At 42.3% G+C, this 25,830-nt stretch overlaps 2 protein-coding genes across 2 annotated transcripts in view; both read right to left on the bottom strand.

Annotated features, from left to right (window-relative positions):
- Positions 1–562: 562 nt before the first annotated feature.
- LOC115011131 (transcription factor HES-5-like) lies at positions 563–2,021 on the bottom strand. The gene is made up of 2 exons (XM_029436110.1): positions 1,857–2,021; positions 563–1,748 (listed from the first exon to the last, which is right to left on the bottom strand). The coding sequence occupies exons 1-2, from the start codon at positions 2,019–2,021 to the stop codon at positions 1,320–1,322; spliced, it is 594 nt and encodes a 197-aa protein (XP_029291970.1). The 3' UTR covers positions 563–1,319.
- A 6,319-nt stretch (positions 2,022–8,340) lies between these two features.
- ubr4 (ubiquitin protein ligase E3 component n-recognin 4) overlaps positions 8,341–25,830 on the bottom strand; it is a 51,642-nt gene continuing 34,152 nt past the window's right edge. The window contains 46 exon segments of the mRNA XM_029436654.1: positions 8,341–9,404; positions 10,128–10,290; positions 10,694–10,784; positions 10,987–11,211; positions 11,341–11,535; positions 11,636–11,761; positions 11,886–12,028; positions 12,374–12,487; positions 12,575–12,793; positions 12,943–13,042; positions 13,147–13,320; positions 13,548–13,738; positions 13,874–13,990; positions 14,146–14,253; positions 14,455–14,582; positions 14,754–14,841; positions 14,942–15,022; positions 15,150–15,347; positions 15,469–15,590; positions 16,287–16,460; positions 16,673–16,754; positions 16,936–17,077; positions 17,441–17,550; positions 17,833–17,993; positions 18,130–18,259; positions 18,467–18,594; positions 18,923–19,007; positions 19,171–19,261; positions 19,365–19,714; positions 19,803–19,931; positions 20,340–20,465; positions 20,653–20,791; positions 20,898–21,137; positions 21,313–21,506; positions 21,829–21,916; positions 22,020–22,105; positions 22,414–22,558; positions 22,729–22,897; positions 23,049–23,294; positions 23,408–23,486; positions 23,822–24,049; positions 24,155–24,304; positions 24,393–24,602; positions 24,924–25,037; positions 25,113–25,317; positions 25,589–25,757. Of these exon segments, the coding sequence (XP_029292514.1) occupies positions 9,340–9,404; positions 10,128–10,290; positions 10,694–10,784; positions 10,987–11,211; positions 11,341–11,535; positions 11,636–11,761; positions 11,886–12,028; positions 12,374–12,487; positions 12,575–12,793; positions 12,943–13,042; positions 13,147–13,320; positions 13,548–13,738; positions 13,874–13,990; positions 14,146–14,253; positions 14,455–14,582; positions 14,754–14,841; positions 14,942–15,022; positions 15,150–15,347; positions 15,469–15,590; positions 16,287–16,460; positions 16,673–16,754; positions 16,936–17,077; positions 17,441–17,550; positions 17,833–17,993; positions 18,130–18,259; positions 18,467–18,594; positions 18,923–19,007; positions 19,171–19,261; positions 19,365–19,714; positions 19,803–19,931; positions 20,340–20,465; positions 20,653–20,791; positions 20,898–21,137; positions 21,313–21,506; positions 21,829–21,916; positions 22,020–22,105; positions 22,414–22,558; positions 22,729–22,897; positions 23,049–23,294; positions 23,408–23,486; positions 23,822–24,049; positions 24,155–24,304; positions 24,393–24,602; positions 24,924–25,037; positions 25,113–25,317; positions 25,589–25,757 (6,818 nt within the window). The 3' untranslated portion in view covers positions 8,341–9,339.

Below are 25,830 nucleotides of genomic sequence, written 5' to 3'. Positions count from 1 at the left end.
TAGATATTATTATGTTGTCTTTGCTTTGGTGCCAGAATAAATACAGTTGTGTTCTTCTATGCTGAAGTCGGCTTTCTCCAATTCTTGAAATTATTCTTCAAGACATACAATGCAAAGTGTGTACAATGTTAAAATATGAACACACAGGCGTATATGGGGACTAAATGGCAACAAACAAAGTGAATGTGCTTGAGTGGAAGTAAACTATGATTACCTGACAAAGTAGCACATTGTTAGCATTATGCAAGAAGCTTCAGGAATCAAACCTTGATTTCTATGCTGTTGTTGTCTTGAGCAAGGCACAACAGTGACGCTGCCGTTAGTTGAATGCTGTGCTGATAAACTCTCTGGTGTGACTGGAGATAAGTGTGTGGTCCTTAATGGAGCAAACTCTACCTGCTCTCCTAAATACAGGAATTCATTCATTATTCATTTAGTCATTCAAGACTGTGTCAAGCTACAGTTACAGTTTTTGTGTATGATTGTATATGTATGTATGTTGCCCCCCGACACTTTTCAGTTTCAGTTTTCTGAGGAAAGTAAAGCCACACAATTATTCATGTTTGCAAAACTTCATGTGAAGTTTTCAATTTATTTTTCAAGTTCAGAGTCAAACTTCTCAAGGAAGCAATTCAACAGATTCTTTTAGTAAAAAGATTGATGTCAACATGACATGCCTTTATGAAAGGTATTCACTTGAAGATGAAAAAACATCTATTATGAACAGTTAACAGGTACAAATAATAGGCCAAATAATGGTTACACATAGTCATAATCAAGTATAATCATAATAAGATTTACGGTAAAAGTTGATCCATGGGATCCATTTATGGGATGTCGTTGATTCATCAACACCAAGCTGATGAAATGTATCAGTCAGTGATACTCATTATCAGAGATAGACAGTAGTTTAAACACAAAAATCAAACAGTGTCTCAGACACTAAATTAGTTTCAACCCGATGTGGGTGTTACAACAAGATCATTCAGTGACGTTTGCAAAACAAACCAACAAAAGTAGTTTTCCCCCACGGAAAGAATTAACACAATCACAGAGTAATAAGCACTTTGAATTATAAAGTGCATACAGTGTATACACATGGTGTACATGTTCAGTAAAAACCTGAATTATTTCAGTCCTTCCAAAGGAATACTGGCACATTGTGCCCACTTCATCTCAAACACTATTTGTTTTTAACAATATTGAATCTCCTGCCAAAGCAGAAGGAAACAGACTTCAGTAAGTCTTCAACTTTCTGTCCATGACGTTCACAGACGTAGTTCTCTTTCTCTCAGTGTGGAGGTGATGCTGCCTCCATCCTACCAGGGCCTCCACAGAGCACTGCTGGTCTGGCTCACACCCTTGCTGGAGATGACCTGATGGAGCGGAGAGCCAGGAGGGGAGAGGGTGCAGGGACTGTGGCTGGACGCCTGCAGGCTCTCGAAGTGGCTGAGCAGCCGCCGGTGGGCCTGAGTCTGGACCTCGCAGTGGGACAGGAAGCTGACAGCCTCCTGCACGCAGCGGGAGTATCCGTCGCCGCCCGGGATCAGGCCAGAGGTCAGACTGGCCTTCTGCTTCTGCTGCTGCCACACTCTCAGATAGGACACAGCCATCTCCAAGATGTCTGCCTTCTCTTGCTTAGAGTCGGGCTGCTGCCTGAGGAACTCAGGACCCAGCAGGGACTTCAGCTGCTCGATGCTGGTGTTGATGCGGTCTCTGCGCAGCTTCTCTACCATTGGCTTTCTCAGCTGAAGAAAGAAAAAGAAAAACCATTAGAATATAAAATAAAACATTTTCATATTGTATGAACACTATTCAACGAGGAGGTGATGTGACTTTATAGACATCAAATGTACCTTATGAGCAGGAGCCAGGTGTTCCTTAGGATAGCTTGCTTGTCCAAAAACAGTGGGTGCCATAGCTGTAGAGTGAGAGCGTTCCTGCTCACTTTGAAGAGCCAGTTGAAGCTGAACTGCCTTCTCCTCTGCCTCTGCCCTGTATTTATACACCCAAATCTCCATATGAATGTGTGGGTCTTGGGCTTGTTGGAGTTTCTCACAGTCCCCCGGCCAATGAGAGCGCTGGGAAGGGCTTTGAGGAACGCAGGGCTGCCACATGCTCAATGAAGTGTTTATAGCCGTAGGGACAATGAGTGTGTCTCCGGGGAGCAGGTGGAGGAATAGACTGCGAGAGAAAGAGCCCGGGGTGGGGTGGCGGGGAGGGGAGGAGGGGGTGTAGCTGGGAGACTGACCCAGTGCTTGTGTTGATATGGGAAAGTGGTGACCCCAGAGGGAAGCACGCCGCTGTCTCATGTCATCTCAACCGCCACGTAATTGAGCACAAAGTGCCTCCGCCACCAGGCACACGTGGGTGTTACAGAGGGCCAAGCATTAGAAAAGGCCAACATGCAGCCACTTCCACCAGTTTGACACGGCAGACTTTGCCCGTGGAGCTGAGCAACAGTTGAGACGTCTCAGAGATGAACAGAAAAAGAGCTTCTCTGCAAGTTTTGGGACTCAAATAAAATCTACTTGACGAAGAATAGAGAATGCGTGAAGTCGTAATTTAATCTTGTTGTGTGATGTTGGCCAACACAGTTTTAATAGAACAATTATTCACATGATAAGTTTCAGTATTTTTGTTTGGTACGTTCTCTTCTCACTGGTTTGGAGTGGGCAAGGTGATGTCAGGTGAATTTTAGAGATTATAATTATTCCAACTGTCAAATGTAAACATCCATCACAGTTTACAGACTTCCTGGTTCAACTTCAACCTATTATACATTTCATCTTTTTCTTTGCACTTTCTTTTATTGACTTGTTATTTTAATGTTTTTATCTATTCAACTCTCTTATCTTTCATCATCATTTGTCCTCTCTCTTTTTTGTCTGCGTGTTTTAATTTTACCTTCATTTTGTCTTGCTTATGTCGGCCTCACTGTTTGACTTTCTGTTGTTATATTACCTTGTATCCTGCTTTTGCTTTGTCTGTCAAAGCACTTTGTAAACTCTGTTTTTAAAGGTGATAAGTGTCACTGAAAAAGAATCAATACTGACGCTGGATATGTTTGCTGTTAAAAGGACTCAGTGGCCATGCTTTTGAAGTTCAGTCTGTCCACTTTAATTTAATGGTAGGTGAAGATGATTTGAACCGTGGGAGAAGAAAAGTGCTTCAACCATAAACATCCTAACTGTCTCCACACTCCCAGCACATGTTCACACATCAGGCAAACCCTCACATACTCATACAGACAGCCACACTCTCATTCACTTTCCCTCCCACACACACACACACACACACACACACACACACACACACACACACAGCTGGCGGACCTGCCTGCCGCTGGCCACGTCTCAGTCACACGCTCCCTTCCTGCCTGTGTGGAACGTGGGAGCCGCTGTGGTCCCAGGCTTCCCACACTTCAGTGTTAATGACACTGAGGCCGGCTGCACAAAGGAAGTGTGCCCCATCGAACAAAGATTGAGTGACCAACCCCCTCCTCCCACACACGCACGCATGCACGCACGCACACACACATGCACGCACGCACACAGACACACACACACCCAGGAACACAGTGCTGTCAACAGGGCTTCCAGGCACACCATCTGGACGAATCGTACGCTATTGTCAGCCAATCAAGCATGGGAGACGCTCACCGTGAGAATTGGAGAGCCTGAAATAGAGACAGAAAGTTAAATAAGAAGAATAGAGAGTATGTGTGGGAAACTTGTGGATAGTTTGATAAAGTGTGTTTTCACAATTAGGGCCAAAACAAATTAAGTTGTATGAGATAAAAAAGTTGTAAAAAGTGGAATCTTGGGGGGGGGGGGGGGGGGGGGACACATGAAGGACTAAAATATAACAAGAAACAACATCGTTAAAATTTGATATTGTCAGTTAAGCCTATGATGATTTTACATTATGCTTATTTTTTTAAGGGACACCTTTTTCTACATTTACTCTAATTTGTAGAGTAAAAAGTGGGAGTGCAGATCTAACGCCATTCAGCTTTAGACTGAATATCTCTGTTCACTATGTTGTTAAATGGACATACTTGTCCTCCATGTAGGACGTCCTCAAGCTGACATTTTCCCTCCATGTTCCCACCACATATCACACCCAGTCAATACAATAACGAGGATATCTCACTCGTTGTGGCCCATCAGCTGAGCATCAACAGGACAACGAAGGGCCCCTCCCACCTGTTTGTTTGGATTGGGGCCATTGTACCCCATGAATTCAACTAATTCATTCACATCCTATTGTCATAACACTGCTTTGTGATTGGCCAAACACTGTGAGAACCAGCATCACATTAAATCGATGGGAAAGTTGGTATAAGTCTATAAAGGAGGGAGGTCGTAGTGGGCAAATTCATAACTCTGACGCCTCTTGTAGCAGACACAGGCCTGGACTGACTGGACACTAGCTGATATTCACCATGAGGGATCAGCACACAACGTAAGCTCAAACAAGAACAAAACTCATCTGTAGAAGTTCATTTGACTTGTTTATTTGCCTTTAATTTTTGTCTCATTCAAGGTCACTCTTGGGTCATTAGGATGTTTTGGTAGTTTAGTTTTGTTATCAGGGCCATGACTCTCGATTGAGGAATGACTGTATTGGCTTTGGGGCATATGGTCAAAGTGATCTGTTAAAGGGTCAGTTCACCCTAAATTATAATTGACCTCTATTGCAGATGTGTTTGTATTTGTCTGCTTTTTGAGATTTCTGTCCGGTGAGTTTTGCCCCCACCTCAAAGACAATGGATGTGAAAACAACAGTTTTTCTTTGGAGTATTTCCAATTATCCAGAGTAACAGGGACACTAATTCGGGAAAGATACTTGCTGTTGAGATGTTTTTTCTAATTTTTCAACGCTGGGAGCACCACAACTGAAATTTGCTCTCACCTTCAGCGTGTAAGAACAGCAGGAGAAATATCACATATGGATAACAAAAAGAGACAAGGGAGAAAATGTTCATAAATTGGGTGAACCAACCCTTTAAAAGCTCCTACAGTTGTGGATTTCTGTAAACAGCTACATTTAAAACTGGTGTCTTTTCCGTGTATCCAGCATTAATCGGATGTTTCTCCTTTTTATTTTCCTCAGCGTGTGTAAAATGATGGTTTTGGAGAGGAAGTGCACAGACAGGGCAGTGAGGCTCCGCTCAGCACTGGAGAGCCAACTCAACACCGGGGTGTCTAGCTCTGACGTGTGGGACAAGACGGTGTCCTTCTTCACCGTGAAGAAGGCCTTGATTTTCCATAGCGGCTACACCAAATCCTCCAGAGACACCATGCGGCTGTTCCCCTCACCTGCTGAGGACGTGGCCCCACTGTGCTGCCAGTAAGAGGAAGTGGACACACATGAAGACAACATGAAATGAATATGTGTGTGTGTGTGTGTGTGTGTGTGTGTGTGTGTGTGTGTGTGTGTGTGTGTGTGTGTGTGCGTGTGTGCGTGTGTGTGTGATCAAGGACAAAGGACTTTAAATCCAAAAAATGTTTTCTTGTTGGTTGTTGGAACAGATGGGAGATGTAGACCAGATACACTGTGACCTTATTGGTCCACAAATGGGCCCTAAAATGTGCTTTTGTTGTTGTTGCCTTAAGCCTTAGTGCTCCTTGAGACGGGTCACCTGAAGACCAAATTGTCGAGATTTTGTTCAACTAAAGCCATATTATTCCTTTGAACAAAAGGGGAAATGTGTATGCCAATGCATACTTTGTTTTGTAAATGTTTTCACATTATGTTGAGTGATTTTATTATTAGTCGGCATGTATAAAATGTGTCGCTGAAAGCCATAGGTGAAATGTGCAATATGTGCTTTCATATGCAAGTTGAAAATAAAGTGGTATTGATGTTTTCTTAACTTTTACTGTTTGAGTCGAACATTTTTTCCGAACAATGATCCTAATGTATTATTTCAACTAACCATTTCCAAAAACAAAACTTAACAATAAATGTGTTCAAGTTGGGTGCTCACATAGCAGTTTATATTTGGTTTACAGGGAGTAGGAACTAGAGCAGTAGTCTTCACTATTTTTTTACATGAGAGCCACATTGACAGGACAAAATCAATAGGAGACCCACTTTTACCACAAAGTATGAAAAGCTACATCCAGTCATAAAAAGCATGTATGTTTATTAATCTGTCATCCCACCCAGAACATACAATATGCAATGCAGCCAACCAATACATTCATTAAAAGCAGGATTATCTTAATACTGGGATGATGTTGTCAAACTCTGCAAACAATATTTCTGCTGAAGCCAAAAAGCAGTGTTTCACAATTGTTGTCCAGATAGAGAAGAAGAAAGCTGCTCTACCTTTTTACTAATTTCTCTTCCAGGTGCATACATTTCGTTGAATTTTGGATGCGTCGTTTAGAAATGCGGCTCCAGATGACTTCTCTTGAAACCAGAGCGGGTCTCTTTGCACATTAAGCACGAAGGGTTTGACTCGTGGAGGACAAATAACAAATCCTCTGTCACTGGTCTTAAATGTTCCTTTACTCGTCTTGTACGGCTCGTACCTTTCTTACTTTAACGGGAGCAGCTGTTGTCTGTCCACAAACCACATCTCCCTCTCGATTTGCGGTGGTTTGATGCTCCAAAGACAAATCTTAATTTTCCTCGTTTGTCACGCTTTGTTTCTGTCCAACTTTTTTTTTAATAAGAAATCGATCCATTTTACGTCTGTAGAAACACGTGCTAACTAGCATGTAATGGTGAAACGAGTCGACCGGAGCCAAGCTAACGCAGGTATGAAGTGCCAGGTTGGTCGTAGTATCCTCCAATTTAAATGCTCCAATTTAGGGATATAAATTATTTTTTAGCAAATGACCATATTTATAAGAATGCTTATGATAACATATATATTTTTAATGACCTTAAGTTTATTTGTTTATATAATAGCCCACCATGTATCTACCCGTCCAAGAGCATTCACGATTGTAGCGCTGACAGACCGCCAGAACTGGCAACTCCGCCAGTCAGTGTCCGCTGAGCAAGTTTAAATATCTTCTTTCTAGTTTATATTTACATCTTTTATCAATTATTACATATTATTTGTAGGATAATAGAGCAGACTCTGTGTTTTAATGGGTTATATGTAATAGCCCTGCTTGTTTTTAAGAAATATCTGTATTGACTGCAGTCATATCTATCACCCCTTTATTTAGCCCACTGCCACGCGAGGCTCGCGAGCCGCACAATGAGTAACACTGAACTAGAGGGTTACAACTGTCATGACTGAATGAATATCACCCTCTAGTGGCATTTAAATAAACTTCAGAAACAGCCTTTTCTCCCTGGACTCTGGTCTCAGATGAAAGTTTCTATTATAATGGTCAACCCAAAAGTACCTTCACTTTTACTCCAATGTCATAAGCAGGTGTGAAAGAGCAGAGTCAGAGTAGGATGTTAAAGCGCTGCGTTGAGAGACTCGATTTAGCTTTTGGATCCACATGATCAGATTGTTGGCAACCCAGGTATGCAGTGGGCATATTTAGCTGGAGCCTATGAAGCTTTAAAAAACCATGAAAGGCTACACATTAGTTAGAGTATGAATATAGAAGATTGCCGTTTTAACACTGAATTGACCCATTTATACTTCAAATTAAGACATTATTATTTAGAGAAACCCTGAAATAATAAACTACTGCAGTGGATATTTGAAAAGCGTAATAAATAAAAGCTAAACAAAACCCAACTCGTACACTTATCTGCATTTCAAACATGTCTATTCTGAGCCCTCTTGACAGGACATTTTACATGTTGGCTTCTTGATCTGTTGAAAGCTAGAGAAAAACTTTCCGACCGACGGCCTGTCCCAACCATAACCATCACCATAGAGGGTTACCATGGAGACACGACCAGTTTACACGCATATTTGACAGCAGACACTTTTACTCATCACAGCAGGAAAATCAAAATCACTAAAGTACTAATACCATTAACGACGGCTCTGTTCCAGTGTCCAGTCAGTCATGACAGTGACGCAGCAGAATTAGACCGAAGCAGCTAAATGGAATTCAGCCATCGTTCACTTTTCAATGTTTCCACATGTAGAAAATGTCTTCAGTGAAAAAAGCCTTTGAGTTTAAAACATGCGTGCCATTTTGATGTTGAACAGCACATTTGTGTGAACAGCAGCTGGAACAGAAGAGGTTACCCTGTGTCCGATTATAATTATTAGGGCTTTATTAATCATATTTAGGCTAACTTCAAAAAGACATTCAGCGACAGTTGAACATTGTAGCAGCGGGAAAAGACGAATTAACGATAAACTGGGAAGAACGACAAAACAATTAGTCAAAGAAAGAAGTGTTAAAGGATATAATGTAGGTCTGTTTTATTATTCATTTAGACAGGTGTGATGTTTCATTGCAACAGATGGAATCTTTCATAAATCCAAAGTTCACAAAGGCATAGCTTTATGGAGGAAAACAATCTAAAACAAACTTTTATTCATCGTTCTTTTCCCCATTTTGCGTCTGAAGTTGATAAAAGAAACTTTACACATACACACTAAATCAAACAACCTTTTTTTCTGTCCATCACTCATATTCCAGTTAGAACCTACATGAAGACCAAACATCAAGAGCCCCGAAGAAAAGGACAGGTTAGCTTAGCAACCATGAGACACTGAAACCGTCTGCCATTTTAAAAAAGCTGGACCAAAAACAAACAAACCGAACAAACAAAAAGGGAAAACAAGATAAAAATCAAATGCCACTCTTAACACGCCGTGGGTCAAATCCCAAAACCTTTTTTAGTTACCTTTACAATGCACCCCAATATTAGGGGAGGTGGGGGAAGGGTTTGAAAGCCGAAAAAGTTTCCACCCTAAAACAGAATTCACAAGTTATTCCCTCTAACCAAACAACTACTTATTAACATTAAATTATTCCCGACTCTGTCCCTTAAAGACTGAACAATGGTGACGCTGAAAATACACAAAGTGTCCCAGATCTCTCGTCTCAAGCTTCTCAATCAGGGGGCAAAGTGTGAATTCTGTTTCAGTGCGTTCCCCGACCCTTTAACAGCATTGTGTGTTTGTGTTTAACGTTACAGAGAAGTTGCCAAAAGTGGATGATTTTTTTTTTTAGACGACACAGTTTCTGCTTAAAGTTAATTTGAAGATGTCTTATGGGGAGGGGAAAAGTGAGTAAGAGGCATGGTGTATACTCTGTGTGTGTTCTCAGCATTTGTGTCAGTGTGTATAAAGAGAAAATCTTTTTTTTTTTTTTTTTTTTTTTGGTAGGTGTCCCAACTTCATTTGCAGGGCTGTTGTGTTTTGGGAGGGGTGAGGGTTGAGGTTGACCGTCAGGGCAAAGAGTTCAACAAATCCTGCAGGAAGAGGTCTGGGTCTGCGATTTCAGAGAGAAGACCTGGAAGAGAAACATGAAGTCAAATTTCTTAATAACATTCACATCACAAAGCAGTTTAGAACTTACAGCAGGCCGGGGACCGGAAGAACATCTCGTCGTGGTTATCCTCGCCAAAATAATCTATTCACGACATTATCCCGACAAACGCTTTAAAATAAGCCTAAAACTCTTAAAATGGCACTAAAACATACTGGAATCACTTAATATTTGAAAAAATAAATATCATTTGTTTATTGCGTCACAGATGGGACATCCTTTTTAGTGAAAAGCAATCAAAAATGTTAAATAAGGTCGTTATAACTCATAAAGGTCCTCCTGCAGAAGTGAAGGTAGAAATACAGCAAAATTGTGTGAATTCTTTCTAACATGATAATTCCTGTATTTAAAAAAAAAAATATATATATATATATATATATATATATATATATATATATATATATATATATATATTTTAAGACACTCACGAGAGGATATTCAAAATCAACTTCTCTAAAATTCCTCTATCGTCCCATCTCTAACGAACACCAGGCAAGAATTGTGAGTCGACGCGTCAAAAAATGAAAAGTAGAGCAGCATCAAAGATCATCGCAGTTCAGACAGTTGGCTTGTCGCAGATTTGTCCCATTTCCCAAACTAATTCAAATGTTGAGTATAATCTCTGAAGCTAAAGTGTGACAGTAATTGTGAGGTTGTAAAGTAAATCGGATGCGTTTGTATACTGACCTACAACATCACAGAACTCTGACAAGGACTCGGCGGGCATGAGTTCATCCTGGAAGGCCCTGAGCACGCGCTCTGAGGCCTCGTAGATGGGCATGTCGTTGTGACGGACATATTCTGCCAGCGAGAAGGACCAGCCCCCCTCTGTGTTGCTGGTGGGTACTTTCTGTACGGACAAAGAAGAAACAAACATGAAGGAAAATGCAGTGAGTTCAGTGACTGTAGTTTAAGTCTCTAAAGTTGAAATAAAAGTTTTATCAAATAGGATCCCAGTAGTACTGATGTCACTTCAAGAGGTCTGTGTTGGTCGCGTCAACAGTCAGCTCACTGTGTTTTCTGTTACTGTTCATCAAACCTTTGTTTAGGCGGAAACATTGATTTGTTTTTAAGACTAAAAACCAGGATGACACACGTTTTAGCAACTTCACCACGATAAGACCAGTGATCAGTGTCCAATCGATCAAAGCATCCCAACAAAAAGCGTAACATGTACACAGCAGAATATCATGTAAATGATGTTTGAGGCATCAACATGCACAGTAGTTTTGAAAGTGTAACACATTTGTTACCCTGAACATGTCGTAGACGAGATCCACCAGGCCCCAGAAGAGAAGAGGCGAGCGATAGACTGCATATTCCTTTGGTGCTTTATCTGTGAGTCTGATTATAAAAGAGAAGAAGATGAAGGTCGGCGCTCGTTTCAAGAGAAATTGTATTTTTAATTTGATATGAAAATCATTAATACAGTAACACAGCATCCAGTATGGTTGTCTTAACATAGAAACTGTTTTTCATTATTGCCGTTGGTGGCAATAATGGGTCAGTTAACAGGACAGAACGTTTTTAATGAGAAGTGTCATACTTGTTGCTGCAGACTGCCGAGACCTTGTGGGCGTGTGCGTTGACCAGGAGTCTCCGTAGGAAGTATAAACGTGTATTCCTCCAGCGTTCAGGCGGCATGATGTGCATGGCCAAGATGGTGTAATAGTGCGGTCCTTCAACCTCGTATGAACTCTCCACCCATTTCTCACATGGCTGCTCCTGGAAACTCTGCAGGTTCTTCTCCTCTCGGGACGTAGCCCTTGTACTGCAGTGACGGAGTGAGATGAGGAGGGAAACAGGTGAACTACAGCAGCTGAACGTTAGTCTAATAGGTTGATTTATGGTTTGTGTGTCCAGCAGCTGGGCATTGGTAAAGATGAGTCATTATACATACGTGTTCAGGACGTAGAGCACAGTGTGGATGATGTAGGGGATGAGGTGGATGTTGCTCTCTCGTCCTCCTCCTCCTGTGTCCACGCTGAACGATTGTTCGGTAGCAAAGCGGAGGAACAGTAGTTTGGTGTCGTGGATGTTGAGTTGGTACGTTGGCTCCCGCTGGCCCGTGCACTCCTGCAGATATGTGTTGTGCCTGTGCACCAGAGAGAAGTACAGTTGGGAATGATTTACTGTGTGCCACACGGAGGGACGTTTTGCTCTGCGTGCGTTTGTGTACTGATGCATGATTTTACCTCGCTAAGCACGTAGCAAAGGCTGATTCTGGCACATGTGGCCCCCACACAGGAAGCAGCCCATTGCACTTGGTGTTGGCGTTCTGGAGAGCGGCACTCTCCCACTCCTCTCGCCCACGAGCCAGCCTGCCCCGGGGAAAAGGAAAAAAAAAACCACCAGATTAGAATGAATGAAAAGTGAGGTTACCGTAGAACAGTTTTAAAAGGGCACTCTGACCGTCAGCAGGTACATGATGGTGTTTGTTGCTACCTGACAGCTGCCAGATGGCAGTCATAGTGGACTATGTTAAAGTGCGACACAGTGCTGTAGCCCTGCTGCTTCCGAGGCTTGTTTTCAAAGTCCTCCAAGGCCACACGCTTCGTGAAAGTGTAAATACCCAGGACTTTGGTTGGCTGGGATAAAAGAGACAAAGACCGAAATGTTAATACAAAACACCACAAGGTGACTCAGTATACAAGAAGTCCGACTCAGCACTCAGGGACTCAGAATGCTAGCTCGTATATCCTTTTATCTGCCTACAGCTACATTAAGTGGCAGCTGATGCATAGAATAATTTAAGATAAGATAATACAGAACTTTATAATCCTGTGCCAGAGATTGCACAAAAACAACATAAGAACAAAAAACTGAGTAATAAATAAAAGTGTATAAGAAGTAATACTAACACAAGTGCAAAATAGAACAACAACAATAATTAGTCTAAACTAAAAGCAATTTTCCTAATCCTGGATGTATACCTGGAACTTGTAACCCTCTCTACAGATACAGCAGGTCAGGCCCGGCTCCTCTATCAGCTCCTCCATTTGCTTCAACAGTGAGGTCTTGGTCACCACCTGACCCTTCTCATTGGTCTGAAAGGGAAATAAAACACACATTTAAAAAAAGGTGGAGATACCAAATGAGAAGGATTTAAACAAAGTGAAGAAAAAGTACCGTACCGTCATGCCCAGTGTTCCCAGGGCCTTCTGTCTCATGGCCATAGCCATACGCTTCTTCTCAGATCTGGTCTCCCTGCGGGCTGCTTCAATCTTCAGGTTGACATCACTGTGCTCCCTCAGCGCCTCCAGAAGGTTTTCCGCCAGCGTGCCGATGCCTTCGTCACTGGATACCTGCTCCAGCTTGTGCAAGTTGGTTATCGAATCTGTGCCTATCAGCACCTGAACAGAAGATAAGAAGACATCGAGTCGTGTTAGGTCGGCAGGTTTGTTGGTTTACAAAAGTATTGTTGATGCAGATTTTGGGTTTTCAATGGTTTATGTCGTAGTTACTCCTCCTCAAATGGGAACATTAAAAACATATTTAGTACCTGTGTGGGGGGATGCTGGGTAGCCAAACCCCGTAGCAATCTGAGAATGAAGGGTAGAGCTGGTCTGGAGAGGAACTTCTTCCAGACATCTGCATCCAGACTATAGAGAGAGTGCAGAGCAAGAAGAGCAAGCACATATATTTAATTATATCGAAAGGCATTGATAGACTTTAAGCACTTGTTGTAAGATGTGAGAAGACGTACTTTTTGGCGTTGGGGATATGTTTCTTCATGTAGTCCAGTGCATTCTGCGTGATTCCTTTCTGGAGAATAAGATCTTTCAGCTGATGGCCGTTGCTGTTATTTTTGATCCCAGCAGCGATTTTACAGAAGCAATCCAAAAACACTTTGTCATCTGCACTATGCTCCTCGTCGTACCTTAGAAAACAGAGCCAGAGGTCAGTGCTACTTCATCACAAACTGTAATGCCCAACCGTCTCTGAAGAAGAATGATTCTCAGAGTGGCACAAAATGTGTCTGAAATGATCAGTCTGGTTTGATAATGTAACTATTCTTTGTAATGGCCGATGTTTCTAAAGTGTTTTATCCATTTAAAAAACATCAAATCTGTGTTTATTTGTTTGTGAAAGCCGAGTGATGCCCACTTGTCAAAGCTGCAACATGGTTTGAAGCGTTCCACCAAGATCCTCATCTTCTCCAGTTCCCCGAAGGACAGGTATGGGATGATGCGCAGCAGACCCTGCAGCACGCTGGGGTTGGAGCGCACAAACGGGGTGTTGATCTGATCCAACAACATGACCAGCTGATCTTTGTCTCCCGTCAGCAGCAGGTTTCCCTGCAGAAGACAAACCAGTGGGCGTTTGAATCAAACAGATACAAGCATGAAATGTTCACAGGCTTTGATATTTGTTTATGGCGTGAAATGTTTCCGTTTCTTCTTTACTCAAAATGAAGGATCTTAGATTCTTACCTTGTCCTCTGAAATCTCAGCATTGGCTTCGTCCAGAATGATCTCCATGATGCTCAGAACTTGCTCCGCTATAGAGGCTCCACCACTGTCCTTACTCTCCTGTTCTGCCACTAAAGCCTGAGGGGGAAAAGGAGATTGAAACTGAGTTTTTAAAAACACAAAGTAACTGATGAAAGTATTATAAAAGCCTGGTTAAGATTGCACTACAACTTTAATGTGATTGATTGAACTGCAGCAGAATGACCCTCCTCCCCACTCAGTGTCACACTCACCAGGTTGAGAGTTCCCAGCATGACGTTGAGTGTGTTCATCTCTGGTTTGACCAGCTGCTGCCTGTTGATCTTCACCTTCACACAGTAACTGAACAACTTCAGCAAAACCTGTGAGTGAGACAGATGTGCGCTCGTCATTCTGCAGCTCCACTGTTGGAATTTATGAAAACTGCTTTTTCTGCTTTTCTTTGAGACTTCAATACATTTCAAATGAGAAAGGTATATTCTGGATATAGGGTCAAATTTACAAACACGTTTGAGTAAGATTTAAAGGTCCGAGAACACAGATTACTATGTCAAAGGTCTTACAGTGAGCAGATGTCTTCCTTGTTTAAAATCGTTGATACCAGATAGCCGGTTGAGCATACACTCCAGTCCTCCACACTGCGCCATGACTCCTGCCATCTTGTACACCTCTTCATCGTCCTCCTCTTCATCTGTAATAAGGTGAGGTTAAACACATTTTTCCTCAATTGTGATGAGACATATCACATTCAGCTTTTCCATCACTTCAAGAAGGTATTAAAAACAAACACTTTTGATGACAGAGCATTTCCTTAAGGTTTACAGCATTAATATATGTGATTAAATAAAACAGTAAATCTAACCTGTGGTGGAGTCCAGTGACTCTATGAACTCCTCAGTGGCATCTCCCAGCAGACCTCTCATTCGATAGATGATTCTCATTGGCTCACCCTTAAAATAAGCAGTAATGGCATTAGTGCACCACTAATCAGATTACTGCAAGCATGAATCTGCACAATTCGAAATGCTCTTAAAAGGGTCAATCCTTCACCTCATTTGTGGGGCACCAGACCTTCTTGTAGACTTCTGCCACTGACAGATCCAAGCTAATGATTTTGTTGTTTACCAGAAGCTGTGGGGACAGGAAACAACAGGTCGGATTTAGAATGCAATGAGAAACCGTTAAGAGAGCGATACAAAACAATAAACGGTGTTTTAAGTAGATAGGGGATGGAAGTGGCCTAAAATACACATTTTACCTCCATGCCACTGTCGTCTTCAAGAAGCGCCACCAGGTCGCAATCTTGGCAGATTTTGTTCTTGATGTCCCGCATTAGAGGGCCAATGCCGGGCTCGTTGCTGCTGTAGGGGTTTCCTGGCATGCGACCCTGCAGGAAGTCCTCCTGCTGAGGATCCTTTTCCAGGGTCACAAAGAACTCTGTCACCTCATTCTCCTCCTAAACACAAAGGATGAAACAAAAGCTCCAGATGAAGACGCATTCACAGCGACACTACATTTAAGAGTATGATTCTGTCGGCCTTTTGTAAAAGAAATGCATCAGTTTATAGGCAACTCACAGGATAGATGATGCTGCACAGTCTCTCAAAGATGAACACGGGTGTCCTGTAGTCATCCAGGTTGTACCGCTTTGCTGTCTCGATGCACACGGCCATGAAGGCTTTGGTTTCAGACTCGGTACCTGTGAATAGCACAAGATGTATAATGTGGATCTCACACACGATTCCTTTATCTGTAGTTAAAATATTTATAATTTATGCTTTACCTGTGGTGGACAGTAACTAAGTACATTTACTCAAGTATTGCACTTAAGGACAATTTTGAGGTACTTTTAATTTACTACTTAAAAGTTAAATATTGTACTTTTAACTCCACTACATTTATTTCATAACTTTGCAGATTAAAAAATATAAATAAAATATATAAAACAAATACCCAGCAGTTTGTACAGTAAAAAATAAGCTCCTCCTTTACCAGCTGAAACATTAAAGTGATGATGCATCAATAGTTATTATTCAATAATATCATAAATGGGCCATTGTGCAGAATGAGTACATTTACTTTTGGTACCTTAAGTATATGTTGATGTTAATACTTTTACTCAAGGAACAATTTGATGCAGGACTTTTACTTGTATACTGTAGTATTTCTAATTTTACTTAAGTAAAAGTACTTTTTCCAACACTGACTATGTTATTGGGATATGGAAGCAGTAATGGCAGACCCAACTCATTTAAATCTCTTCCTAATATGATTGGACTCAAGTGTTTCTTTTATGTTAGTATGAAAACAAAGGATTGCTATAAACACCCAGATGCAGCAGCGGAACCACAACCATAGTTGTATAATCATGTGTTGAACTTGAATCAGTGCAGACCTGTCGTCATGTCCTCCAGCATCTCGAGCAGCATGTCCTGAGTCTCATCGATGACCTTGGTGCGCTGCACCACCAGTTTCCTCAGACACAGGTAGCCGTTCAGCACCGTGCCGACTAACCTACTTTTGAAATGCCGCTTAATGGACTCCACCTCCACGAAAGAAGAGAGCAATCCTGCAGTGGCATCAAACACAAACAAATCATTTAAATATTCAAGACGAGGCATCAAAACAACATTCAAAGATCCATCAGCCTGAAGTTTTCTTGTGGAATTACATTGTTTTTATCAGCATCATTTACTCTGTAATGTTTCTAAACGTATAATCTAATCCTGCAGTACCTCTAATTTCATGGTCAGACAAACAATAGGACTGAAACTAACATACCAGTCAAGCTCTTGAGTGCGTAACCTTGCTGCAAGTCTGTGCTCAGTGTTGCCTCCTCCAGAGCCAGCAGGTTGGCGATTTCCTGAACATGGAATAGACACATCGATAACTCTACGGTCATATTTAATAAATATTTGAAAAGTACAAAAAAGCACAACATTCTTGAGTCATTTGAATTGAAGGAAACCAGTGGCATATACAGATACTCTACTCGAGTTTATCTTACTGTAAAAGGATATTGCTTTGAACCTTTGGGACATTACCTTGGTGATCAGGTTACCGATGTAGGGCAGGACCCCTCGGGCTGCCAGGTAAACCTTCCAGTGTGTTGGCTTGATCAACTTCTGGTACAGATTCAGGTACTCCACCGCACACTCTCCAGCTACACTCAACTCATCCAGGTAACTGAAAGAAACAACCAAGTCAGGTCTACAGTTGGGCTCCAACGTTAAGTCTCCAAACCACAGTTTCCTTTTTTAAAATATTTTACAGTTAACAGTTTACATACAGCAGCTGGAGACATTTGTTAAACCCTCAATAAAGCAAAGAAGCATGTCAATTGCCTGAAAATAGCACAATCAGCTGCATTACAATTTCTGCAACAACATGTTTCTGTTACAGTAACATACAGTACATGCACTAACATACTGTATAGACACTTTCAATACTGAGGAAATATTACAGTAATCTAATAACAGTTAATGAACATTCCTAATACTGTATAATGAGACGTCCGTTTGACCGGCTGGTTCTGTCTGAGGCTCATACCTGGTGAGGAGGTCCAGCACTTGTTGCTTGCGGCTGGGGATTGTGGTTAGGGCCTCCACAATAGTGCAAGCTGCCTGTCTGGCTGCCTGAGTGGCAGGTGTGAAAAGGACCTGCAACAAATACAAATTCAGTCAATTTCATTTAAAAAAGTTTCCTAAACAAGTTTGTAACCGAAACAAGCTATAAGACAGTTTTAAAATCTAATAATAATAATAATGATACATTTTATTTGTAAAGCGCCTTTCAAAGCTAAAAGCAATCTCAAGGCGCAAATATGTCTCAATTTTAAAATGATATGTGGCTCCTAAGTCGATTTCTGACACAGAACAACAAACAGAACACTGAAAATACTTTATAACAAAACAAAACTGTATAAATAATTTGTTTATTACCTGTCGCAGCCAGTTGTTGTGGCTCAGTTTGAGCAGGCGAGGGAAGAGGCCTTCACCTTTTCTGGACCTCATGAATTGCTTCCACTTCCAAACATACTTCTCCAACAGGTACTGCCTTCGCAACTCAGTCTTCCCCTGAGGCTTCGACACATTTTCCTGGCCTGTGGTTATCAACATAGGCTCAACAGTGAAAAGCTTATCATCAACCCGGATTTCTTATTTATTTTAATGAAAAACAAAAAGAGAACCATGTTGCTACACTGATATAATGTATATTTGTTCAGACAGAGTACTTACATCTGGCTGGGAGACACTTTTTCCAGGCCTCATAAGATGCTTTGGGGTCCTTCTTGAGCCAGAGTTGGGCCTGAGCGTGGATTTCATTACTGTAGGGCCTGACTGTTGTTAGAGACTCAATAGCAGCATCCTATAACCAAAAGCAAACATATACACTGTTGTGTAAGGAAACACAATACAAACAAGTGGTAACTGACGGACACGGTCATGTAATTATTACATTTCCTGGTATTTCTCTGGTTTAAACAACAGCTTGGTCATTCAAAGTTCTTCAACCGATCAGCTTCTTGTGACCCACGTTGCACCATGACAGAGCAGTGAATTGTGGCATATTTACCTTGTTCTTCTTGCTAGTGGGAGCAGGGGGCTTGATCAGCTTTTGCAGAATTCTCAGGCACATGAGAGTGATGTTCTCCACCACTACAGGAGTCTTTATATTCACAGACATGAGGAACAGACTGAGGGCTACAAGGAGAAAAAGATACAATGCCATCAGACCAAAAATGCAACCGGTCATAACAAATTCACTAACACAATAAAAGGTGTATGATTGCGAAATGAAAACGAGCCACATCAGAATATCAGGGCAGAGTAATGAATGGCAGGTTGATGTATAAGATGTATTGTGATGCTGCATCATATTGTTTATTAACTAGACCAATATCGTACATAGAAGAACACAACAAAACGAACAAGAATCAGACTGAGGCATAAACTACTCCCCATGAAAACTACAGGATGATTTAAATATTCACCATCTTTTGAATGGATGAGGTAAGGAAATCAGGCTTACCACAACGCAATCGTAACTCCCAGCATCCTCCCTCTTTTGAAATGGAGTCCGTCAGCAGCAGCATTTCATACTGCAGATTACTAACCTGTTGAAAACACAAAGACATCGTCTTCATATCAACATTTGAAGTTCTCCAACAAAGTTGAAACGCTAAATCGAGAATGATAATTTCCCAAGAAAACAGACATTTCTTTCAATAACAGAATCACAGTGATATTTTAATTATCAGTAGGACATGTAAGACATACCAGGTCAGGATTGGCCCAGTGACCTTTGAGGGCAGCAGACACCTTGGCAATAATGAGGTCATTCATCTGTTGGGTGGCCTCTGGATGATCTCTGAAGCAGGATAATATGGAATGATAATTAATCACCACTTGAATACACTGTATACAAACACAGTTAAGGCACAATGAGTCCCTCTGGTGGGGGAAGGACATACCTGGTGAGGAGACAGACCAACTGCCGCACCTCCTCCCTCATGGCTGCTGTACCTCGCCGCAAGTTATACTCAAACAGTTCACGGATGAGACCCTGGAGGACCAGGATCTGCCGGAGGGCTGGGTTAGTGGCCAGTGCGCGAAGCAGTGTGATGCAGTGACCCGTGACAGCTGAGGCACAGCCGTAGCACTTGTTTGAGGAGGTGTGGCCGCAGCCCAGCACAGAGAGGGCCCGGTACTGACTAGCGGTGATGGTGGGCTGGTGGGTGCTGCTGCTGCGGGATGACTTGGTGGCAGCCTCTCTCTGCTGCAGATCATACTCCAGGAGCTCTTTACGAGATGCAAGCACTTTCTGTGAACAAAGAGGCCAGAGCTATACGTGACCAGGAGAAAACAATAAATGCAGTTACGAGGAAAATGCACTCTTCTTCCTCTCTAACCTGTATAATCTTGGACAGTTCATCAAATGACGTCTTGCAGTCTCCGCTGTACTCTTGAGCCAGCTGCTGAATGTATCTGTTCACATTAGCAGAGGACGTACCAAGTCCAGCACCTGCTCCAGTGTCGTCCTGAGGGCAATACAAGAAAAGAGAAAATAATACCATGAGATAAAACTAGAAACACAAAGAACAGGCGGAAATCAACATTTCAAAAGGAACCAAAATATACAAGTCGAAAAAACTGTTATTACTATAATGACCTGAGGTCATACTTTTTGCAGTTCTGCGAGAAGGATTTATGAAAAGGACATGATGGTCTACTGCCATGCCAACACATAGTGTCTACTGCAATCAGAGTCTTTCAGAGATTCACATTTGCTGATAAATGATTTTGGAAAGACTAATCTAAATAATATCTCATGTAAGAGGTAGGAACTGTGCATCACATGGTCCAAGAGGCTTCCATTGTATTATTCATGCCTCAACATCTAGTATTAGTCTAAGAAAAGTACTGTTCAGGCCCCTCTTGTGACTGACCTGTGGTTTCTCTGGTGCCGCCTCATTGACTTTAGACAGGAGGCTCTCCAACTGGGGCCTGTGGCCCATCAGCTGGTGGTAGACCCGGTCCGCTTTGTCCAGCAGGGTATTGATGTTGGTCACAGCCTGCAGGAAAACAATACATTAAAGATTAAGTGGTGAAAGAAGAGTGAAGAAGTGATGCAGATCTGCTTTCCTCAGCAAAAAATGGGGACACATCTTATGATTTACCAGGCTGCTGGCACATTTTATGAAATGTCAATGTCAACCTCTTTTTGACTACTTTTCTTTGCACACAAGAGTGGCTGCTCACCTTTTTTCTGTCTTCTTCATTCTCAATGGGATCCACAGCACAGCATGGTTTAGCATATAGCATGAAGTCAAATCTGGCATATTTGCAGAAACCGCAGGCATTGCACAGGAAGGGGTCTTTTTCATCGTAGTTGATCGACCTAATAGACAACAACCAGTAATTTAAAATACTCATCTTCAATGTTTCCAATCATTTTCATACTTTCCCCTATCTTCTCAGACCTGCAGAGGAAACCGACTGCTCACCTGCACTTGTGGCACTGATACACGTTCTCACCGCAGTTGCCACACACCCCGGGGTTGGCAGGCACAGAGGCACTGCAGCGTGGACACTGCAGGGTCTCGGTGGAGGCCTGGTAGTTTTCGTAAAAATCGGAGAACTCGATCATCAGGTTGGATGCTACGATGGGTAAAGGAAGGTCGATCTTCACCTCCGTTTGTCCTGGGGTCAGCTGAACTTTCTTGGCTTTGTGCCAACGAGCAGGCCTAAAAACAGACAGTAAAGTGAGGAGCTTTTACTTTAGAAAGAGGTCAACGGAATGAGAGTGAAGGTGTGACAAGTGGCCACTATGTAATCTATGAATCTTAAACGCCGATGAACACATAATTAGTGAAAAAGAAGGCGAGAGAGAAAGACCGGCAGCTCTTTGTTGAAACGTACTTGTTCTTCAGTTCCACGATAGCCTGTACAGTCCTGTTGTTGTAGTAGAGGTTGATGGTGCGGACCATTTTGGTGCGTTTGAGGTCACCGATCTTCACTGTGACTTTGCTGATGGTGTGGCTGCCAATCAGCTTGACAACCTGCTGCGTGGTGGTGTAGCGGGTGTCCACTTTGATCGATGACAGTTTTATATTCTAAAAGGGACACACAGAAGACACACGAGAAAATGTTTAAAACAATAATAGACTGTTTATGCCTGTGTTTATGGAGAGTGTTCTCGTGTCTTTTTCTTGTTCGGTCTGCATATTAGTAGTTTTGCATTATAAATAACAGTAGTATAGATTAACACAGATGAGCATACTAAGCCCGTCACATCTTGTTTTAGCGGTTTAGCTAACCATAGCCAATGCAAACTTTCAAGTGTATAGAAACTGGCAATGGAATTCTAATAGCTAAACGTCTTGTGTACTTTATGCCAGAGATTGTGTGCATTTAGTGAAGTTGTGTTGCACATACTGAGAAGGGAACTTCTGGATTGTTGCACACCAAGCAGGGGTCACTCTCCAGAAAGAATCCATCAAACTCCACTAAACCAGACAGAGTGCTGCAGGAGAAAACATCCAATCATTACATGTTTATCTATGTGGTGTCCACTACTTGAAATGACATTCTTCTTGCAACAAGATTGTACGTTTGTGGAGACATACGTGTAGATGTTGGAGTTAGGGTGATTCGTCAGGATATGGTTCTGTGCCCTCAAGATTTCCACAGCTTTCTGGGAATACTCTTTCAGCTGGAACAGGAAGAAAGAGACAATTAAAACTATTCTATAGAGACTTTGCAGCATTATAATTGCCATAGTTATATTTTGCAGAATGAAGGCTTATAGATCCAGGATAAGAACTCTTGAGCGATACATTAAGGACACAGTCTCACTCTTAATCTTTTATTAACTGAAAAAAATCTTCTATCGAAAGCAGAAACAATTATTGGGACAAATAGGAAGCGACTACACAGCCACACAAGGCAAACACATTACATATTTAATAACTGTATTTAAACAAATAGTACAACCATAGTACGTGAGGCCTTCAAACTAACCTTTTTCTCTGTCTGAGGGGTTTTGAGTGAGAAGTATCCAAGCAGGTCCACAAACTGGGCAGCTTTGCGGCCATATGCAGGCAACTCGGGCCAGATGGCCCAAGTCAGTTCGAGCAGCAGCTCCTGCTGAGATTTACTGGAGTTCCTACAGAGAGATTCATATGTCAATTTATGTACAATCATAATATTCTAAAAACTGCTTGAGGGAGTCTACATTTAAAGGGAAGCAATTAAAACATGTGTAAACTAGCTTGGCTTTGAGTTTGGGACTAAACCTAGTTGCCCATGTCTCAGTGAATTAGATATCTACAGTACCTGTAGATGTGAAGTGCCAAGCAGTGGGCTTGCCAGCGCACAGCAGATGAGTTTGACTCTAGCAGGAAGCAGCGCAAGAACTGGATCAGTGTCTCCTTGTCTGCAAACTTGTTAAGCTGACTGACCAGAGCCATACACAGCTGATCCTCCTGGCTGCCAACTCCTTCACCTGTGGTCAGTGCGTGAAGATACAACACAGTCAAGACATTTGCACTCGATATCTGCTTTAGTTATCAATATATATCCTGTTCAGGTTCATCAGGCATAACCCACCCAGAAGAACTGAATAAAGTATGACAAAGTCTGAGTCGTTGCCTCACCCTCTTTGTCCTTCTCCTTGTCCTCTTTTTTGCTCTTTTTACTGGAGGACTTGCTCTGAGAGGACTGAGACGCTCCTGCCTGTCCAGCACTACTGGAGCCTCCTCCTGAGAATGATGAAGAGGAGGAGGAGGAGGAGCTGGCCAGCACCTTACTGCCACACAGGGCACAGGAGAGAAGTTGCAAAAGAACTGGGGAAACACCCTCATCGACTAGGAAGCTGACCTGGAGCAGGAAGTACAACACAGCTGGACAGAGAAGAGAAACGGATAAAAGGAGGGAAGAGAGACAAAGACTATGTTACACCTACTGGCCTTATACGTTGGTCTCCATTTACAAAAGCTGATCTGAAACAACTTACAGTCATCCTTCATGCAGAACTTCTGCCAGTTGATTGTCCTCTGAGTGGCAATTTCAGCACAAGCTTTCAGATGTTCCATCTGCACCAAGAGAAGCAAGTTACACTTAAGCACAGAACGTTACAGTATGCAGTGTCTACAGCTGATTTGTTGGTGAATAAATGCTACATCTCCTCAAGACCATGCCAAGTTCCTGTGTCTTGCCCTAAACTTAGTGACAACTTTGGTTTTGTCCAGTTAATTTTATTTTTACACAAATAACGTCATATACACTGTAGACCCAGTGAAATGTCATGAAAGTATGAAAAAAATGTATACCGCCCCAAGCCTAGAAAGAAACATAATTTATGGCCAATAAACGGCATACAAAAGAAACTCTGTATGCGTAGTCCAATGACGTTTCAGAGAACACTCACCAGATTGATGAGTGTGTCATACTGTAGAGCCGAGCCAGACGTGGCTGTGACCACACCAGCACGGAGGAAGATGCCCTGCTCCTCCAGGAGCTTCTTGATGCTGCGCACATGGGAGTCAAGAGTGTGCAGATCCCGAAGCTGACGATATTTTTCCTTTGAGCCGCAGATAAACAACAACAGCTTTCTGACTTGCCTCCTGACGAATGGTGTCTGTTGAATCATCAGATACTAAGGAGGAAAAGGGAGACAGAATTAAGGGGTTGTCTCTATGTCTTTGTGCAGAAAAAGATTGACAATGAAAATCACATTAATAATAAACACTCAATAGCTCACTTCAGACAGATAGTAAAACCAGGAATGGTCAAAGACAGGAGGTGGGATGCGTGGGTTGGTGTCAGCAATCTTCTTGATCTGATACGGCAGCCGGAGCACCATTTCAGTCAATAGCTGGGAGTAGGCTTCAAACACATCAGCAGCATGTCCCTGATAGCAACACAGAAAGTTCACATTAACATTCCTTGTACAAAAAAAGAAATCTCTTTTTCAAGTTTTAAAGATAAAGATTTGATACCTTGACATATTGGCGCAGGAAGAAAGGGCTCATGTCCGGAGGAGAGGAGGCTGTGTGTGGGCGGAGGAGCTGGCTGGTGGTCGCAGGCTCTTCTTCACCCTGTTGGCTCTTCCAGAACTCCAGGAGTGATTTGAGCACGTGGAGACAGTAGTCAATAGCACCCAGGCTGAGCAAGGCAGTCGCTGTGGCGTTCGAAATAAGCGAGGATGACTGGAAGAGAGAAAGAGGGAGCACCTGCCATGTAGTACAAGCAACTTATTTTTGAGTATTCCTGAAGTAAAACGCTGTCCATGAAGAAATGTAGACACATAGAAAATGATATGTGAGCAGTGCCTTCTACGGATCATTTACGGCAGCTTTGAACAAACCATGATGTCTGACTTGTGTTAAGTTTTAACACATTTGAATATGGAGCCTCCTACACTTTTTTGAATATACTTGCCGTTAACATTACTGTATTCCAATATATATTTAACTGATCCTTTAGTGAAATCAGTTAGAACTGCATTAAGAAAAGAAAAGAGGATGTACCTCAGAAGAGGATTTGGAGCCAGACTTGGTTCGAGACATGAAGACACTGAGCAGCCTCATGATGACCAGGTGAACTTCATTGATGGAGCTCCGCTCATTCTTCTTGGAAACGTCCTGCAGAGGAATAACATGGATTAAGTAAAACAATGACACGTTAAGGCCGATTCATCCTAAGGAGACTGTGGTTACCTTCTTGTGCATGGAAAGCTCAGCAATGAGCTGTGCCAGTAGTTCATCCAGGGCGCCCTTATCCTTTTCATCTTCACCATCCAGGTCAGAGGTCAACATGAGGATAACCTGCATGTACGGGATGGCTTGGACTCCACCTACGTTGTGGAGCTGAGAAAGGTGCTGAAGCAAGCGCTCCAGCAGCATAAGACGAACCATGTGAAGCCTGACAAGAAACACAAAATAAAAAAAAAGTTTAAAACGTTTTTACTTCTACGACTGAGAACTTCAAGCTTTGTGGTATTTTTTATGATGATTATCTAGTCCTCCGCAAAAGCGAATATATTCCCAAATCTCTTTCCTCCCCTGGGTCATGATAATGGCCATGGATAGTAGAGAGATAGGGTCTTAACAGGCAGATGTTTGTAGTCAGCAGAGCTTTAACGTGAGCCTTCCTACTTAATATAAAGTTGTGCTTCACATCCGGGATGTCTGACCTGTTGCTTGTGTGGATGTCTCCCTCGGTCTCTCCTTCTCCCTCTGAGCCTTCGCCTTCCTGCTGGGCTGTGGTGGTGCTGATGGCTCCTGTGCTGGAGCTCACGCTGCCGGGACCCGCAGGGTGGCCCTCCACTGTCGTGTCCCCGTATGCACTACTGCGTCCTGACACTGTAAACACACACATGCATGCATGAACAAATACAACTAAGTAAATTGGAAACATGGTAATATATAATAAGTA

Source organism: Cottoperca gobio, chromosome 7 (genome assembly GCF_900634415.1).
Source record: "Cottoperca gobio chromosome 7, fCotGob3.1, whole genome shotgun sequence".
In the NCBI taxonomy this organism is placed as follows: domain Eukaryota; kingdom Metazoa; phylum Chordata; class Actinopteri; order Perciformes; family Bovichtidae; genus Cottoperca; species Cottoperca gobio.
The sequence above is the reverse complement of the archived record's forward strand: the minus strand, read 5'-3'. Positions and strand labels throughout refer to the sequence as shown.

Bases quoted from the DNA above. Each gene is read 5' to 3' on its own strand.
- LOC115011131 (XM_029436110.1), bottom strand. From the start codon at position 2,021: ATGGAGATTTGGGTGTATAAATACAGGGCAGAGGCAGAGGAGAAGGCA. The intron at 1,749-1,856 runs GTACATTTGATG...TTCTTTCTTCAG, and splicing joins ACCTGGCTCCTGCTCATAAG to CTGAGAAAGCCAATGGTAGA.